At 33.1% G+C, this 18448-nt stretch overlaps 1 protein-coding gene across 2 annotated transcripts in view; it reads left to right on the forward strand.

Moving 5' to 3' along the window:
- TLL1 (tolloid like 1) overlaps positions 1-11652 on the forward strand; it is a 279927-nt gene extending 268275 nt beyond the window's left edge. Inside the window, exons 19-21 of one of the 2 annotated variants that reach the window (XM_032632666.1) lie at positions 626-839; positions 6709-6959; positions 8099-11652. In XM_032632666.1, the coding sequence (XP_032488557.1) occupies positions 626-839; positions 6709-6959; positions 8099-8233 (600 nt within the window). In that variant the 3' untranslated portion in view covers positions 8234-11652. The remainder of the gene's footprint in view (positions 1-625; positions 840-6708; positions 6960-8098) is intronic. The other variant, XM_032632665.1, reaches the window with a different exon arrangement.
- Positions 11653-18448: the final 6796 nt, after the last annotated feature.

The following is an 18448-nucleotide window of genomic DNA, read 5'->3' on the forward strand; positions in this document are numbered from 1 at the left end:
AACAGTTAACTAAAAATAATCTAGCTTAAAGTCATATTAGTGTTTTCTAATAATATGGGTTGTAAGATCTAAATAAAGAAATGTATAAGAAAAATCCCTTTGTGTTATGTATTCTATTAAGATTTACTATATTTAATTTCTGTGAAAATAATTACTTGTTTAATTATTTTATGGAGTTTTCTTTTCAGTTTAAGTGCTCAGTGGTGTGATGATGTTCAGTAGTTTATGATCATTAACACCAGAAGGACTCATTTTTAAAATATAATTGTTTAAAATTTTCTGATGCATTAAGAATAAATTCAGAATAAAATATCATTTGTTATTATAATCTGTCTAAATTCTGGAGTAGACTTAATTGCAATAGTAGAATTAGTTGCAATAGTCAAATAGTGCAATAGAATTTCACGTGAAGTTATTACATTGTTTTCCTCATTATAAAGTCTTCCTAGAGACTTTATATTCTATTGATTTCACACCCCTTTCAATAATATGCTAGATGGATTGAATCATTTGCATGGCCTGGACATATTATTGTTCTGTATTTCTGCTCCAAAGAAAAGAACCCATTTTGAGTGATATATGGCTTTTTAATTTTTTTCTCCTTTCTTTCTTTCTTTTTTAATAGATCTTTAGTGAGTTTGAGATTGAGCAGCATCAAGAATGTGCTTATGATCATTTGGAAGTATTTGATGGAGAAACGGAAAAATCACCAATTCTTGGACGACTGTGTGGGAACAAGATACCAGAGCCCCTTGTGGCTACTGGAAATAAAATGTTTGTTCGGTTTGTTTCTGATGCATCTGTTCAAAGAAAAGGCTTTCAAGCCACACATTCTACAGGTCAGTAAATTAGGGGATGCTTCTCTTTTCTGAGTAAGATCCAAGTTTCTCTTCTAGTGTGTGCAGGGGATCTATAACAGGATTGTAAATGAATCAGAAGTCTCACTGAAGTACTGTGTGAAATATTTGAGAACCACATAGCATCCTAACTAAATATCTTTGTAGCTGTTGAACTAATTAAAAGAAACACAATAGTTTGATCTGATTCATGTTCAGTGTGGTATGATCAAGAAGAACTATCTCTAAATATTTATGTAGTGTATTCCATGTTAACTTTAGCAGTTTGATTTATATGTTATATTTAACAGATATAAATCTATAGCTTGGAATTCAAAAATTTTGTTTTTGCTAAAATCCTACTTGTTTAGCTAACTTTCACATTAATATATTTTTGTAAACCAAATTTGGAATTTAACTCTCTGTTTTACAGAATTTTAATTTTTTCCCTTTTATTTGGTAGGCAACAGTCTTTTCCCTAATCCTAATCCTTAATTTGACTCTTACAGATTCCAGCTGTAATGGAAGTCTTTAAGAAATAAAATACAATTTAGAAAAATATGGAAAATTTTAAGCAAAACTGTCAAATAACTTTTTTATAATTTGGATCAAATTTATAATATATTCCATAAATGTCCAGTAAATATCCTTTTTTTATTCAGTTAAAAAAAAAAAAAAAAAAAAAAAAAAATCATATTTACTGAAATCATTTAGCTTATAGTGACACCTAGTGGCAGTTCTAATGCCAAAACTATTGAGACACAAATCTATCTTGGTGTCAAATGCAGTATAATAGGCTACAAATTCATCAATGAAACAATTTTCGTGCAGTAATTTTTGTCATGGTTTCCTGATTGTTGTTTTCTCCTTTCCTTTTATTTTGGAAAATATAACTTTATTCCATTGTCCAATATTATTTTCCACTCTAGTATATTCTGTTATGAGCATTAGACTTATATTGAAGTCTATTTGTGAGAAAGTGGATATTGTCTGATTCATGCTAGTAATGACTGGACTCATAAATAATACAAAATAATTATTTCTCATGATTAATATAAATATTCTGGTTTGAGAAAAATATTTCATGGATTAAAATTTTCATACTAATGAAGGATTTTTTTATACACTTGATGTTTGTTCTTTAAATATTTTCCTGATAACTTGTCACACTTTGAAGGAATGGAAAAATTGGAGTCCTATGACTTGATCAATATTTTTCTGAAGCACAGAGTTAATGGCACAATTTTTTAAATAATCGTGGCTGTCACAGGTTCTAAGAATGGAGTGTAAAAGTATATTATCAAAACTCTTGAAAGAGCTGATACACTATTTTTAAATTACTTACCTATAAATTCCTCTGTCTTAGTTTCATAAAAACCTACTTTTATACTTTCTCTTTTCAACTTTACCTTTACCTTGAATCTCAAGTTTTCTTGCAGCTGTATAACTGCATGACTCCTTAATTTTCATAGCCTCTGCTCTGGACCCATTTCAGTGTTTGTATTACCATTTAGAATCCACTGTTAGGATCTAATTATCTTATCATAGAGATCATATATTGAAATCCAATTGTATATATAGCATGCACTTGATATTTCAGGCACATACATATACTTAATATAAATTACATACATTGAGTTCTCAAAAGAGCTATATGATGTATGAATTATTATCTTTACCTTCAGATAAAGAAATTTAAAATCTGAAGGATTAATTAATTTGCAAAGACTTCTAAAATTATATCAAAGCCTGGATTTTATCCTAATTCTGTTTCCAATGCTCATGCATTTTCTACTATGGTATATTTTTTCTTAACATAAACATTTTGGATTAGGAAGAAAACCAATACAAAACTGGATCACTATTAATTGAAACAATAGAGACTGAATGCTTCCTTATTTGTCTTAATCAAATCTTCTGTCCTAACTATCCAACTGAATAGGCTCATTTTTTCTCCCTGTTCAGTTCAAATCCAGTCAAATACCCACGTGATCAGTCTCAATCATAATTTGTAGGCAAAACATGATTCGGTCCTGTCATCTCAGAAATGAGGATTTTGAGACTAAGACTCAAATGAAACTGAAGTAGCACAAAAAATAATAGTTAGAATTAGAGTCCTAGACTCCCAACTCCTGCTCAGTTGTGCTAGTCAAAATTTTTGGCATTACCTGTTTGTTTGTTTGCTTGTCTATTTTACATGTAAATTTTTGCTCTCACTTAACCAGCTGTCTTTGAATTTTCTGGGTAGAGTTTATTTACACTGTTACTTTCAAGTAGCCATACATGCTGAAATATTCTTATGTACTGCTTACTATTTATTTCTTTTGAAAGCTTTCTCTTTAACAAGTTTATTCCAGTCTTTCATGAAATATTTATTTGGTACCTGCTTTGAATAGACACTGTAAAGTATTAGTAATGCATAGCAAAAAATTAGGAATTTTGTGGTAACTTATGAGAAAACAGAAGGAATTCCTGCCTTTTGACAGCTATAGTCTGATCAGTTAAACTTATGATTTTCAGTCAGTTTTTACCACCAAGACAGCCAAGTCCAGTACCACATCTGTCAATTTCTGCTAAATGTATAAAGCATTTATTCATTATTTAATGTTTTCTAGAATACATGTAACTTTTATTAAGGGGCCCTGAAGTATACATTTTAATTTGCTTGAGTAAATTTATATTTCTATATACAATTTTAATTTTATCCACAAGGAAAACTTATAATACTACAACTTTTGAAATTAGGTGAAGAGAAATATTAATATTGCTTTATAGCTATTTTTTTTACAAGTAATACTATCCAACTCAATGGGAAATGGACTTTGCTGGAAAAAGTCCCTTTTTCCTCTAAAGGTAGGTCCAAATTATAAAAGTCCAAATTTATTTTAATCAGGTAACAAATGGTGTTAGGCCAGCCTTAGATAAACTATTGAAGAAAAAAACTCAGTAAAAAAAAATAACCTATATATTCTCTCAGAGGATAAGGCTATAATACAGAAAAAGAGGGGGAGTGTGGAGAGAAAATATTTTAAAACATGGCATGTCAGGTAGGACTTTATTCTGCAGCAGAAAGCATCATCCTAATTTAAAAATCAAATAATATATTATTAGGCTCCTTAGAAATTATTTTGATAGAACTTAATTAAATTATAGTGCCTACTAAAAGCATTTATTGCTCAAATTATAGGCCCTCACAGGGATTTAACACTTTACCAGGAAATGAACAGAAGTCTTTCCAAATTAAAACGAGGGCCACCCTTTCTGAAACATTTTAAGTCACTCTTAATTGTAGTTTAAGTCATTTGTTTTGAGTATTGTCATTTTCTAGAAGTTTTCAATAAAATCAAATAATGATGCCTCACATTTCAGATTCACAAAGGCTTTGTGAAATCTCTTTTTGTTTAAATACTTCATTTCCTTCTTGATTTCTGTTCTGATCTGGTGTTGACAGAGAATTGTCTCCTCTGGATCCTGATTTGCTTTGCTACTTTGTTTCTCTGAAGTAGGCACACAGAAGCCAGTGCCTCTCCCATAGTCCACCCCTTCCTGGGTTGTGGAATAAAAGTAATACAAGTGCTGACGGTTGTAAACAAAACAAATCACTGAATTATATCAAACTTTGAGAATAAGTCAAATTTTTAAAATATCTGTAAATGAGATTACACTGGTTTATACATTTATATATTGAATTCAGAAATACTTTCACAAAATATTTTACTGGCCTTCAAAAATATAATCCTTCCTTTCTGAAAACAGGTTAATAGTGCTTTAAATTGTTTTTCAATTTTTCTGGCTTTTCTTTTCATGCCTGAGTGGATCTCTAGGAGTATAGATGGTGGCATTTAGATATTCTGACTAGAAAATAATAACAAAATGATGATTGTGTATACTTACATGGCTTTTCCTATGTGCAAGGTATCCTTCAATGATTTTACATATATTAGCCCATCACTCTTCATCTAGACCCTATCATTTAAGTACTATGTATGATCCCCACTTTAGGAATGAAGTGGGGGACAAAATCCCACAGCTGATGAAGCATAGAGCTCAGATTTGTACCCAGGCCAGTTAGCTGTGGAGTTCTGTCACACGGAGAGGACAATAATTCTTGGAATTACTGGAATAAGAGAAGCACCGTGGTGGGAAAGGAAGGATGCTTGCCTTCCAGTCTGTGACACTTAAAAGATGATTCCCAAGACTGATCAGATTTGCAGCTTTCCAGAGTGGTTCTAAGCACTTGTGTTTCTTCACATGTTTACATTTGTAATTGTGGCATCTACATCAATAGATTGTGCAAGACACCCCACCTACCATCTGGAAGACAAAGGGACATCATTTAACATGATGGGGAAGCCATTCTCATGATTGAAACCCTAGTTGGAAGTTCTTTCATATGTTAGTCGCACAAAGGTCTCTGAATGTGCAGTTGTCTGTGAAAATGCCCATAGTTTTGGTTGAGCCTACTTGTATTCAGACACATCTAGATGGGATTCCATCCTGGGAATTCAGAAATATTTTTTTACTTAAAATCACCAAACCACAATGTAGGTAAATTATATACAAATCTGAAAAATCTAAGAATTTTAGCTGTCCTAATTCACTTTCACTGGGTGCTGCCAAGGACAATCTAGTCACAGATGACCACACCAGGGTTACAATCGTGTTTTGATAACCAGAGGCTTAGCTGTCCAAATCTTTCCACATTGGATTTTTGTTTTTGTTCCCTCCCAACTCATATCAGTTTTCTTGGGACTTTCCTGGTTTTAGTACTGAAATTACTGTTTCCCAGGAACCTCTCAGTCATTGGCAAATAAGGGCAAAAAGAAACTCTACTTTCTCCTGACACTTTTCATATCCCTTTCTTTTTCTCTCTACCCCCAGCCATATGTTTGTATATGTACTTGGTTGGAGGAGACATTGTAGACTTCCTCTACAATTTATTTTCTAGTTATTGTAAAATCTGGGGGCTCAGGCTACAAAGAGTTCCTGAGAAAATTTTGAAAATTTGTATTCTCTAAATTACACTAACTGTAAACTTTATGCAGGCTTATATATTTCTTTGGTATATTTACCTCTAATTACAAAAGTAGTAACTGGTAAAGCCTATATTTATTAATATCTCTCTGAAAAAGCCATAAAAAGAGCATTTTAAATTCCTTTGTTTATTAAAATCACAAAATATAACTGACAAGGTTCTGGAACTACAAAAATAACTACAATTAATGATGTGTGTATGCTTTTCCCAACCAAGTTAGATAAATATTTCTACCTAAGTAAAGTAATACTGGTCTGTATATTCTATGCAGAGAATTCTATATGACACATATACACATACAGGAGTTTTATATATTTTGCTGATCTTTAAGTTATTTCTTATTCCTTTGGATTCTGGGTTCTTAAATTATTAAGATTAAACTCAAATTAAGACAGACCTTTTTTCCATGAAAACAGTTATTTAAGACTGAAAACAACATGAGATATAACAATAAAAAATGCATTGAGAGTTACTATATGGCAGGTACTGTTTTAAGTGATTTTTGTGTGTTAATCAAATCCTCAAAACCCACTAAGATTGGTACTATTATTATCATCTGCACTTTACTCTTGACCACTTTACCCTATGGATAAGAGAAGTGATGTCACTTATCCAAAGTCACTGAGCTAGTAGGTATGGAGCTGAAATTCCAACCCAACAGTCTCTTTAGGGCCTATAACAGTATCCACTATGCCATCTGAATCTTCAAATATAGGGAATATAACTGATGGTGGAAATGAATACAGAAGTTAGAGAGTGGTTAGACTATATTAAAAGAGAAATTTAAATTGTTAAACCTCATTGAGCTCACTTCTTTCATTTTTCTTTCCTGGGCAGAGTGTGGTGGCAGACTGAAAGTGGAATCAAAACCCAGAGATCTGTACTCACATGCTCAGTTTGGTGATAACAACTATCCAGGACAAGTTGACTGTGAATGGCTGTTAGTGTCAGAACGGGGCTCTCGACTCGAGTTATCCTTCCAGATTTTTGAAGTGGAAGAAGAAGCCGACTGTGGCTATGACTATGTTGAGCTCTTTGACGGTCTCGATTCAACAGCGGTGGGGCTTGGTCGATTCTGTGGATCAGGGGTAAATACAGTACGAGCAGGATACCATAGACATGATAAAAATGCCTATAAATTGGTGATTGATATGTGTAACATATGCAAATCAGCAGTGCTTTTACAAAATGTCTTGACAACTTATAACATGCCTCTTCTTCCCTTACTTCTCCATCTCTAATGAATTTGCTCAATAATATTGAACAGGACAGATGAAATCAATAGCTATAATTTCTTGTTACTGTCCACATCCTTTTTTAATTCATGTTTTTATTGTGCAATAAATATTTAAATGTTTAATTATCTAAAAGAAATATGCCTAAATACACACCTTTGACAATTTTGTAAGCTTCATAAATTAAAGCATAAAGCAAAAAGAATATGCACATCATTAGCATTCCTCTCTCAACAATATATTTGACAAGTGACAGTATCTACCATTGGTGTGGGGGTTTAGCCGGTACTATTGAATGTTGCTCCATTGCAGTGGGCACAGGACGGAGTACAAAACATAGGTCAGAGGTTGTCAACATGAGAAATAAGAAACAGGAAAGCTTAAGGTTTTCTCAATGCTTTTCCCCCACGATTCACTGCATTAATATTAAATGTTTTTCTGAATACATATTTTGTTCTGAAGATATTAGTCCCATTTTTCAAATGTCTATCAGTGACCATTTCTTAAATAATATTGAACTCCTGTCCAAATAGCTACTGAAATGAAACAAAAATTATTTTTGGTACTTAGATTATTAAAGCAAGAAGGAATGGATGATTTGGATTCTGGAAGTGGCTCTGCCTCAGAGCACCTTCTGAAATAGATGTAATGTCCCTTTATCCTTTGTGAACCTCACTTTAATTACTTGTAAATCAAAGGAAATTGGCTTAAAATTTTGGGAAAAAACACCAAGTTTCAGAACTTAGAAATAAACTTAATTATGTTCAAAGCTCAGCTATATCACTGATCAGGCTTGTGATCGTGAGCATGTCATCTGTTCTCTGAAACTCAAGTTTTCTCATCTGTAAAATAAAGTCACTCTTATTCACTTTTCAATGTTGTTGGGAGGTTTAAATTATATACCAAAAAAATTCCCAAACATGAATTACATTGAAGAAAAAATAATTCATTCTTGTTGTTTGTTTATTTGTTTTGTTTGTTTTTGTCTTCAGCCACCAGAAGAGATCTATTCAATTGGTGATACAGTTTTAATTCATTTTCACACTGATGACACAATCAGCAAGAAAGGATTTCATATAAGATACAAAAGCATCAGATATCCAGATACCACGCATACCAAAAATTAACACCATAACCTCCATCAAAACATAAAGGAATGGGCGTAATGGAAAGAAGATGTATTTCTTTTTTAAATGAAGATTTTAGCACAAAGTTTTATATAATGAGTTTGAGCAGAAGAAAACTGCAAGACCAGAATTATCTTTGTACTAAAAGAGAAGTTTCCAGCTAACCCTGATCAACATTACCAGGATATCTGAACTTCATTCTTGACAGTATAAATATAAATAAAGTTGGTGAAAGGGCATCTCATGCTTCAAAGAAGACTTCACAATCCTTTGTTCACAGCTCACCATAGCTGCTTCACAATTCAGACAGTCCCATTCAGGGTCTGTGACCCTGCAGAGTGTCCGTTTTGACAATTTTTCAATATATGGGAAAAGTAAAATGACCTTGCAGGTCATAAACTGGAATACCCTCTCCTTGTATCTTAGGATAATTGCTTTGACTTTGGATCTTGAAGACAGTGTAAACCAGACCCATATAAGTTGTTGTGAAGTGGGAGTCTCTTGAGGGTGGTTTATACTTTAAATGTGGGTATGACCAATGCTTGGAAACTGGAATATTTCAGCTTCATTATTTTCACTTGCAGGCTAAATTTACCTCTTTGAAACATAAATGATCTCGAGACCATGTCGTTTTTGTGACATTCTGACAAGTTTGAAATGTCAGTACTGTCTATCATTGCAGTTAACTCTAGATATCATTTATTTAAGTGCTGGAAAATGCCCAATTGATTGGTAAACTCAGTTCTTTCAGTGAAAGTGCTGTCTTTTCATACCAAATTCAAGAAGGCTTGTGATGTCTTATGAACTTGATGAGACAACTCCCAACAGGTGTGAACAGGATTCTTCTAAGCGACTGCCTGGATGGTTCATACTCAAGTTCCACTGCTGCTATTGTCTTTCTTTTGTTGTTGATCTGTTGTAGTTAATGTTGATGTTGTCATTGTTAACGTATTTTTTTTAATGAAATGAAATGAAGTGGAAGTAGGCCTTGTTAGAATTGAAAGATCTCTTTCTTTCTCTTCCTAGAAATCAGTTTTTTTAAATGCAATGTTGAAAAAAAAAAGGATTTGTTTCTGAAAGACTTCCATGGTGCTAGTCCATAAACATTTTTTTAAACAAAGTTTTTGACCTTTGAGCCAACCACCTGTAGACTATGAATGTCTCTGTCTGGCTGGTAGCACTTGAAGACTAAAGACTTAATGTATCAAGAGTATATCATTGCAAAGGCAACACTTGTCCTGTGGAACAACTGCTTATATTGCCTTAGAATTCTTTCACATGATCGAGCAGATCCTCCTAAGAGACACAACTTTTGAAAAGTTGAACATAATAGTGTATGTTAATTAGCATTTCTATGAGGAAAATCCATTTCTGTGACTGAGAGCATTGGATATAAGTATGGTGACCTGCTTTTATGGTAGAAAATGAATTTTCTGCTTTAAAGGCAGGTTTTTAAAAAAATATTAATGTATGTATATGTGAGGTTGTCTGAATGAGTGGAGTTACAAGGAGGTGAAAAGTAGTGGGTGGTTGAAAAGTTTAAATTTACATGCCTATTTCTACTAAAATCCTATTTAAAGTAGCACCTTTCATAGGACGTTTCATGGACAAATAATGGGAACTTCTAATTATTATCAACCCCATTTTAAAAAGGCTCCTTCCTTCAGAGAAACTCTATTTTCATATTTTTTGATGTTGATATAGATTGCTATATGAAGTAGTTTTTGTTCTGTTACCTGTCCATGAACATTCAACATTTAATAAAATTGAAAATTTTTCTTCATTTTACAAAATTAAACTATACACACAGATTTAGCTTGGTTTTTTTTTTTTGTCATTGTTGCCTTGGAAATCTTTTCTTGCATATGAATTTTATTATGTAAATACATTTTTAAAACCAATCTTTTGATCTTACTGAATGTTACTTTGGAAATGTATAACTAACGCCTGCAATATAATGAGCATTTTAGTGGAGCTGATTTATTCCAGTAACTCTTCTATATTTTTTTTCACTAATCTCCAGTTAGCCAAAATATTGGGAATGGGAATTAGAGGAGAAAAAAAACATTAACACCTAATATACTACACTGTGCCCAGCCCAGTACTAGGCACATACACTAGCTCTTTTTAACCTTTATGCCACCCTTTGAGAACTGTGGTGATGTTCTCATTTTGTGGTTTAGGAACTGAGGCTCAAAGAAGGCATATAATGTTCCCAGGGTCACAGTGTAAAGTTAGATGTTAAAACCCAGATTGTTTGATATAAAAATCTGTGTTTGTTCTACAAAATGTAGTAGAATCAATCTTGACCTATATAAATAGTAGATATATTTTATGATGAAACTTCTCCACATAAAGTCAATTTTAGAGGTGAATTACAGTAAAACTTTCAGGATAAGCATTGTTCCTTTCAATAATAGCATGACAATTCAAATATCAACTGTAGATATCTTTAAGAACCATAGATAGTACTAGAAATGTGAAAAACAAAAAAACTACTATATAGTTTGGAGTTAGTAACTATGGGCCTTTTGTTAAAATAAATATATTAAATTATTTTATCTGGTGTGGTAGGAGAAATGTAGTGTTCTACTTTAAGAAATATTGTTAATATTCTGACTGACATCTTATTAGGCCACAATGAGCTGCCTTTGACACAACTGAGAAATAAAGTATTTAGAAGGCACACCACAGAGATGTTGTCATAACTTAGGTCTTCAATGGGAACATTAATTTTTTGTTGTACCTTATGTCAGATATCAGCTCACTGAATATTACTTTTATATTAATTCGACTTTGGCTTAAGTGTGTTGTTAAATTCAAACACAAACAGCTTTGTTGTTATTGTGTTAATAATTGTTAATTACTGTTCTAGGCATTTTATTAGTTTTGTAAATTTATTTTCAACCTCTACTCTCTATCTGCCAAAGTTCTAACTCCTATACAATCCTCACTAACTATACATAGAAAAAAACTGCTCCCACTTTATATGATTTTACTAAATTATTTTTAAATTCAATTTTGAATATTAATCTAGCTTATTTAGGAAATCTTGACAACTGAACAAAACAACATTTTTAAATAAATATATGAGAAACAGCAATTCTATTTCCAAAGTCTCCAAATGTCCCCTGCCTGTGTTGGCTGAATTTTTGCTATCTTGGATTAATTTTATTATACCACAGTTATCAGATTCAAATTCTGTTCAATTTTGTTTTTAAATGTCTTAGTCTCTTTTGTTTGGTTTCTATTACTATATTTTTGATAGTAAGCCTCAGATAATGAAATTTTATTCTCACATATATAAAATCTCTAAAAGCATCCAATTACTCTTCACAAGGCTAAAATTTTTTTAAAAGAAACATTAAATTACATATTTCTTTAGATTTAGTAAACTATAGCCATGTGTGACATTAAAAATAACTTTTCTGGGCTTCCCTGGTGGCGCAGTGGTTGAGAGTCCGCCTGCCGATGCAGGGGATGCGGGTTCGTGCCCTGGTCCGGGAAGATCCCACATGCTGCGGAGCGGCTGGGCCCGTGAGCCATGGCTGCTGAGCCTGTGCGTCCGGAGCCTGTGCTCCGCAACGGGAGAGGCCACAACAGTGAGAGGCCCGCGTACCGCAAAAAAAAAAAAAAACTTTTCTTAAAGCAATTAACCAAATGTTTGGAAATTTTATTTAACAATAATTTTATTTCACAAGAATATTTTGGATAAAGGAAAACCTTAATACCACTCATTAAATCCTGCATGGGAGGAAGAAAACAGGAAAAATAATTGCCATATAAAGATCTATAACTTGAGCTGCAGTGATGACTTCTGTTTTACTAGAAAAAATATGTAATATGAGCTTATCAAAAAGAAAGAAAAGATGGTCTATGGATGCATTTTTACATCAATGCATAATAAATGGTTACCAATGAACATTTAACTTTTAGTCTTTTAGTGCTATTGTTATAAAATTGAGAAATTTTGTCATTAGCTTAGGAAATGATGGAAAGGCTGGCTCTTATACAATGTGAAATATTATTATTAGTCTCCAAACTTTCTTTTGACATGTACTTTTTAAATTGTTCAGCTTTCAACCTACCTACATTTCACTCCCCACCAGTGTACTCAAACTGAATTCAGGCTTACCATGTAATTCTAGTCAATACCATGACACCTACTTGGTGCAGAGGTCAACACAAGGTGATTCCAAACAGTGTATAGGGCCCTGAGCATGTCTCATATGTATAATCTCCCTCTCGTCCAATATTTTTAATACAAATTCAGTGCAATAAATCTCAACTTCTAACTTTAGAAGACTTGTAGGTAAAATATTACTTGGGTTAAAGCCTATAAAAAGAGAAGACCTAAGCACCAACCTGTAGTGTAAGACATGTGGATAGAAGGCCCTGGCATCTGGGTCTTCTCCTGAATTTGCTGCCAGAGCAGAGGTGGTTGAAGTAGTAGGGAGAGCTCCATTTCAAGGAATGCCCTTAAAATTATTTAAACAGGAAAACACCCAGAAAGGACAAATAAAGTGAAAGGATTATAGATAATAAGGCTTGAATATGTAAATCTATCCTAAAGCAATATTTAATGGACATTCCATAGAGGGGTATAATTAAAAATTAAATTTCAGAAAAATTTTCCACAGAGATGTAATAAATTTGTTAAAGTCATTTTTACACCATTGTACATCTATTAGTTGTGTTTGAATTTCATGGAAATAGAGTCTTTTGTATTAATTTTTGTCATTTTTAAGCCAAAAGACATAGACATTTATTTATTCAACAAATATTTGCTTAATTCCTATAATATGCTAAGCACTATGTTAAATATTAAGAATTTAATGAGACTTTAAAAAGAAAAACAATCACAATCTTTTCTTTCTTGAAAGTTAAATTCTAGTTGGAGAGATAAATATTAATATTAATTAAAAGCAAATCACAAAAAGTCATAATTGCAATATAAAACATGCATGTGCAGAATTCCCTGGCAGTTCAGTGGTTAGGATTCCATGCTTCCACTTCAGGGGGCACAGGTTCGATCCCTCATCAGGGAACTAAGATCCCACATGCCGCTGTGGTGCAGCCAAAAAAAAAAAAATGCATGTGCATTTTACTACCATTTTGGGGGCACTCTTCCAAACAGCATGGTTTGGATTTTGAGACAAGTATTAACATAAGCATCCTTTCCTTATCCTTGATTTTCCACTGTCTTCTTACTTACATTTGTGCTTTCTAAAATTTCAACTTTTGTGTAAAATAACTTATTTTTGCATCAATCACATATTTTCAGCTTATAAATGAAATTATTTATTCTCATGATGAGCAATGAGAGTGGGATAACATATCAAAATTCTGATATTTATTTATGTAATTATTTAATAAACAAAACTAAACAATGTAATTTTATAAAAAGCACTACCTATGGAGGTGGCCAAGATGGAGAATCCTGACTTCACCTCCTCCCATGGACACATCAAAATTGCAACTACTCACAGAGCAACTCTCTATGAGAACAACCTGAAAACTAGTAGAAAAGATTTTCCACAAAGACATAAGGAAGAAACCAAAACGAGAAGGGTTGGAGGGGTAGAGACAAGACATAGTCAGACCCACAACCCACCAGTCAGCAAAACACAAAAGTATAGAATATCACAATTGTAGATGTCGTCCTCAAAGAGCAAGGGGTCCAAGCCCCACATCAGGCTACCCCACCTGGGGGTCGTGTGCCAGGAAGATGAGTCCCCAGATTATCTGTTTTTGAAAATCAATGGGGCTTGTGTGCAGGAGAGCCAGAGGGACATAGGAAAGAGAGCTCCACTCTTAAAGGGCACACACAAAATCTCACATGCTATGAGACCCAGTGCAGAGGCAGTAGTTTGAAAGAAGCCTTGGTCAGACCCATTTCCTGATCTTGGATAGCTTCCCAGAGGGGTAGGAAGCAAATGGAACTCCCGCTCATGATATAGACACTAGCGGCAGATATTATTGTCAGCTCATTCCAATGGAAAAACATTGGCACTGGCAAGCACAATTTTGGAATCCTCCTTCTAGCTTATTAGGGCCATGGACCCAGCCCTGCTCACCAACAAGACCCACCATACCCCCAGATCACACACAGATTATCATATTAAAATATCATTAAAATAATCATATATATGGGGTTATATATGACCTCATGGTAACCACATCCAAATTATAATAGGTACACATGCAAAAAAGTGAAGAGAATCCAAACATAATGCTAAATAAAAATTGTCCTCAAATCACAAGGGAAGAGAGCAAAAGAAGAAGAAAGGAACAAATAAAAATTAGAAAAGCAGCCTGAAAACAATTAGCAAGATGACAACAAGTACATACCTTTAATTAATTACTTTAAATGTAAATGGACAAAATGCTCCAGTCAAAAGATATAGAGTGGCTGAATGGATTTTTTAAAAGATCCATATGTATGCTGCCTATAAGATACTCACTTCAGATTTAAAAACACACACAGACTGAAAGTGAGGGGATGGAAATAGGTATTCCATGAAAACGGAAATGAAAGGAAGCTGGGGTGGCAATATTTATATTAGACAAAATAGACTTTAAAACAAAGACTATAATAGGAGACAAAGAAAGACAGTTCCTAAGAATCAGGGATCAATTCAACCAGAAGACATAACAATTGTATATTTATATGCACCCAACATAGGAGCACCTAAACACATAAAGCAAATATTAACAAACATAATGACAGAAATTGACAGTAACACAATAATAGCAGGGGACTTTAAGACATCACTTACATCAATGGACGGATAATTCAGACAAAAAGTAAGGTAACACTGACCTTAAATGACACATTAGATCAGATGGAATTAACAAACATACACAGAACATTCTTACTAAAAGCAGCAGAATACACATTCTTTTAAAGTGCACTTGGAACGTTCTCCAGGATAGATCACATGCTAGACCTCCAAAAAAATCTCAATAATTTGAAGAAGATTGAAATCTTATCAAACATCTTTTCCAAACACAACAATATGAGACTAGAAGTAAACTACTAGAGAAAAACTGAAAAAAAAATGGAAACACATGGAGACTAAACAATAAGCTACTAACAACAAATGGGTCAATGAAGAAATAAAAAAGGAAATAAAAAATACCTAAAATAAATTAAAATGGCAACATTGCAAACCAAATCTATTGGATGCAACAAAAGCAGTTATGAAAGGGAAGTTTATAGCAATACAAGCTTACTTCAGGAAACAAGAAATATCTCAAATAAACACAAGCTAATCTTACACCTAAAGGAACTAGAAAAACAACAAGCAAAATCTAAAGTTAGTAATAAATCATAAAGATCACAGAATAAATAAATGAAATGGAGACCAAAAAAATAGAAAAGATCAATGAAAGTAAGAGCTGGTTCTCTGAAAAGTTTTTTAAAATTTAAAAACCTTTACCCAGACTCATCAAGGAAGAAAGAGAGAGGGACCAAATAAATAAAATCAGAAATGAAAGAGGATAAGTTACAATCAGTACCACAAACATATAAATTATCATAAGAGATTAATACAATTATATGACAACAAAATAATCAAACTAGAAGAATCATACAGATTCCCAATACTGAATCAGGAAGAAATAGAAAATATGAACAGACCAATTACTAGTAATGAAATTGAACCAATAATTAAAAATCTCACAATAAGCAGAAGTCCAGGACTAGACAGCTTTACAGGTGAAGTCTACCAAACATTTAAAGAAGAGGTAACACCTAACCTTCTCAAACTAGTCCAAAATATTGGAGAGGAAGGAATACTTCTGAACTAATTCTACAAGGCCAACATCAGCCTGATACCAAAACCAGACAAAACTACATCACACACACAAAAAAAATTATAAGCCAATATCAGTGAAGAATATAGATGCAAAAATCCTTAATAAATATCAACATCTAAGTTGAACAATATATTAAACACCATGATTAAGTGGGATTTCTACCAGGAATGCAAGAATGGTTCAATATCCACAAATCAATCAATGTGATACATCACATTAACAAAATGAAGAATAAAAGCCGTATGGTCAGGACTTCCTTGGTGGTCCAGTGATTAAGACTCTGCACTCCCAATGCAGAGGGCCTAGGTTCAACCCCTGGTCAGGGAACTAAATCCCATGTGCTGCAACTAAGAGCCTGCATGCCACAACAAAAAGATCCCACATCCTCAACTAAAGATCCTGCATGCTGCAACGAAGACCCTGCATGCCACGATTAAGACCCGGCACGACCATATAAGTAAATAAATAAATATCCTTTCAAAAAAACATATGATCACCTCAATAGCTGTAGGAAAAGCTTTTGATAAAACTCAACATCCATTTATGATAAAAGTTTTCCAGAAAGTGGACATAGAGAGTACATACCTCAACATAATAAGGGCAATATATGACAAAACCAGGCTGAATTCACACTCAGTGGTGAAAAATGGAAAGAATTTTCTCTAAGATCAGGGACAAGACAAGGATGCCCACTCTCACCACTTTTATTCAAGATAGTATTGGAAGTCCTAGCCACAGCAATGAGACAAAAAGAAATAAAAAGAATCTGAATAGGAAAAGAAGTTAAACTGTCACTGTTTAGAAATGACATAATACTATATACAGAAAATCCTAAAGAGGCTACCAAAAACGTTTTAGAACTCATGAATTCAGTAAAGTTGCAGGAAACAAAATTAATATATAGAAATCTGTATACACTGACAACAAATTATCAGAAAGAGGAATTAAGAGAACAATGTCATTTACATTTGCATCAAAAAGAATAAAATACATAGGAATGACTCTAACCAAGAAGATAAAAGACCTGTACTTGAAAAATTATGAGACACTGAGAAAAAAATTGAAGATGACACAAACAAATTGAAGAATATACAATGCTTATTTATTGAAATAATTAATACTGTTAAAATGACCATACTCCCCAAGACAATCTATAGATTCAATGCAATCCCTAAGACAATACCAAAGACTTTTTTCACAGAGCTAGGACAAAGAATTCTAAAATTTGTATAGAAACACAAGACTCCATATAGACAATGGAACCTTGAGAAAGGAGAACAAAGCTGGAGGTATCACACACCCTGATTTCCAACCATACTCAAAACTATAGTATTCAAAATCATATGGGGTTAGCACAGAAACAGTCACATTGATCAGTGGAATAGATGCCCTGAAATAAACCCTAACTTATATGATCAAATAATCTATGACAAAGGAGGCAGAAATATACAATGGGGAATAAACAGATTCTTCAATAAGTGGTGCTGGGAAAACTGAACAGCTACATGTAAAAGAATGTTACTAGAAAAATTTCTCACTCCATATACTAAATAAACTTAAAATGGATTAAAGACTTACATGTAAGACCTGAAACCATAAAACTGTTAAGAGAAATCATAGGCAGTATGCTCTTTGACATCAGTCTTAGCAATATTTTTTTTGATATGTCTCCTCAGGCAAGGGAAATAAAAGCAAAATAATCAAATAAGACCACATCAAACTAAAAATCTTTTGCACAGTGACAGAAACTATCAACAAAATGAGAAGACAACCTACTGAATAAGAGAAGATATTTGAAAGCAATATATATGATAAGGGGTTATTACCACAAATATACAAAGAACTCATACAACCCAACATCAAAAAAAAAATCAACCTAAATTTAAAAATGGTCAGAGGGCATGAATAGACATTTTTCCAAAGAAGACATACAGATGACCAAAAGGCACATGAAAAGATGCTCAATATCACTCATCATCAGGGAAATGCAAATCAAAACCATAATGAGATATCACTTCACACCTGTCAGATTGTCTATTATCAGTAAATCAATAAGTAACAAATGTTGGCAAGGATGTGGAGAAAAGGGAAACTGCACTGTGGGTGTGAGGGTAAATTGGGCCAGCCACTCTGGAAAACAGTATGGAGGTTCCTCAAGAAATTAAAAATAAAACTACCATACAATTCAGCAATACAACTTTTGGGTATTCATACAAATAAAACAAAAACACTAACTCAAAATGATATATGCACCCCTATGTTCGTTGCAGCATTAATTATAATAGAAAGACATAGAAGCAACCTAAGTGTTCAACACATGAATGGGTTAAGAAGGTGTGATGCATATATATAAAATGCAATATTATTCAGTCATAAAAATGAATGTAACCTTGC

This window comes from Phocoena sinus, chromosome 5 (genome assembly GCF_008692025.1).
Source record: "Phocoena sinus isolate mPhoSin1 chromosome 5, mPhoSin1.pri, whole genome shotgun sequence".
Classification (NCBI taxonomy): Eukaryota; Metazoa; Chordata; class Mammalia; order Artiodactyla; family Phocoenidae; genus Phocoena; species Phocoena sinus.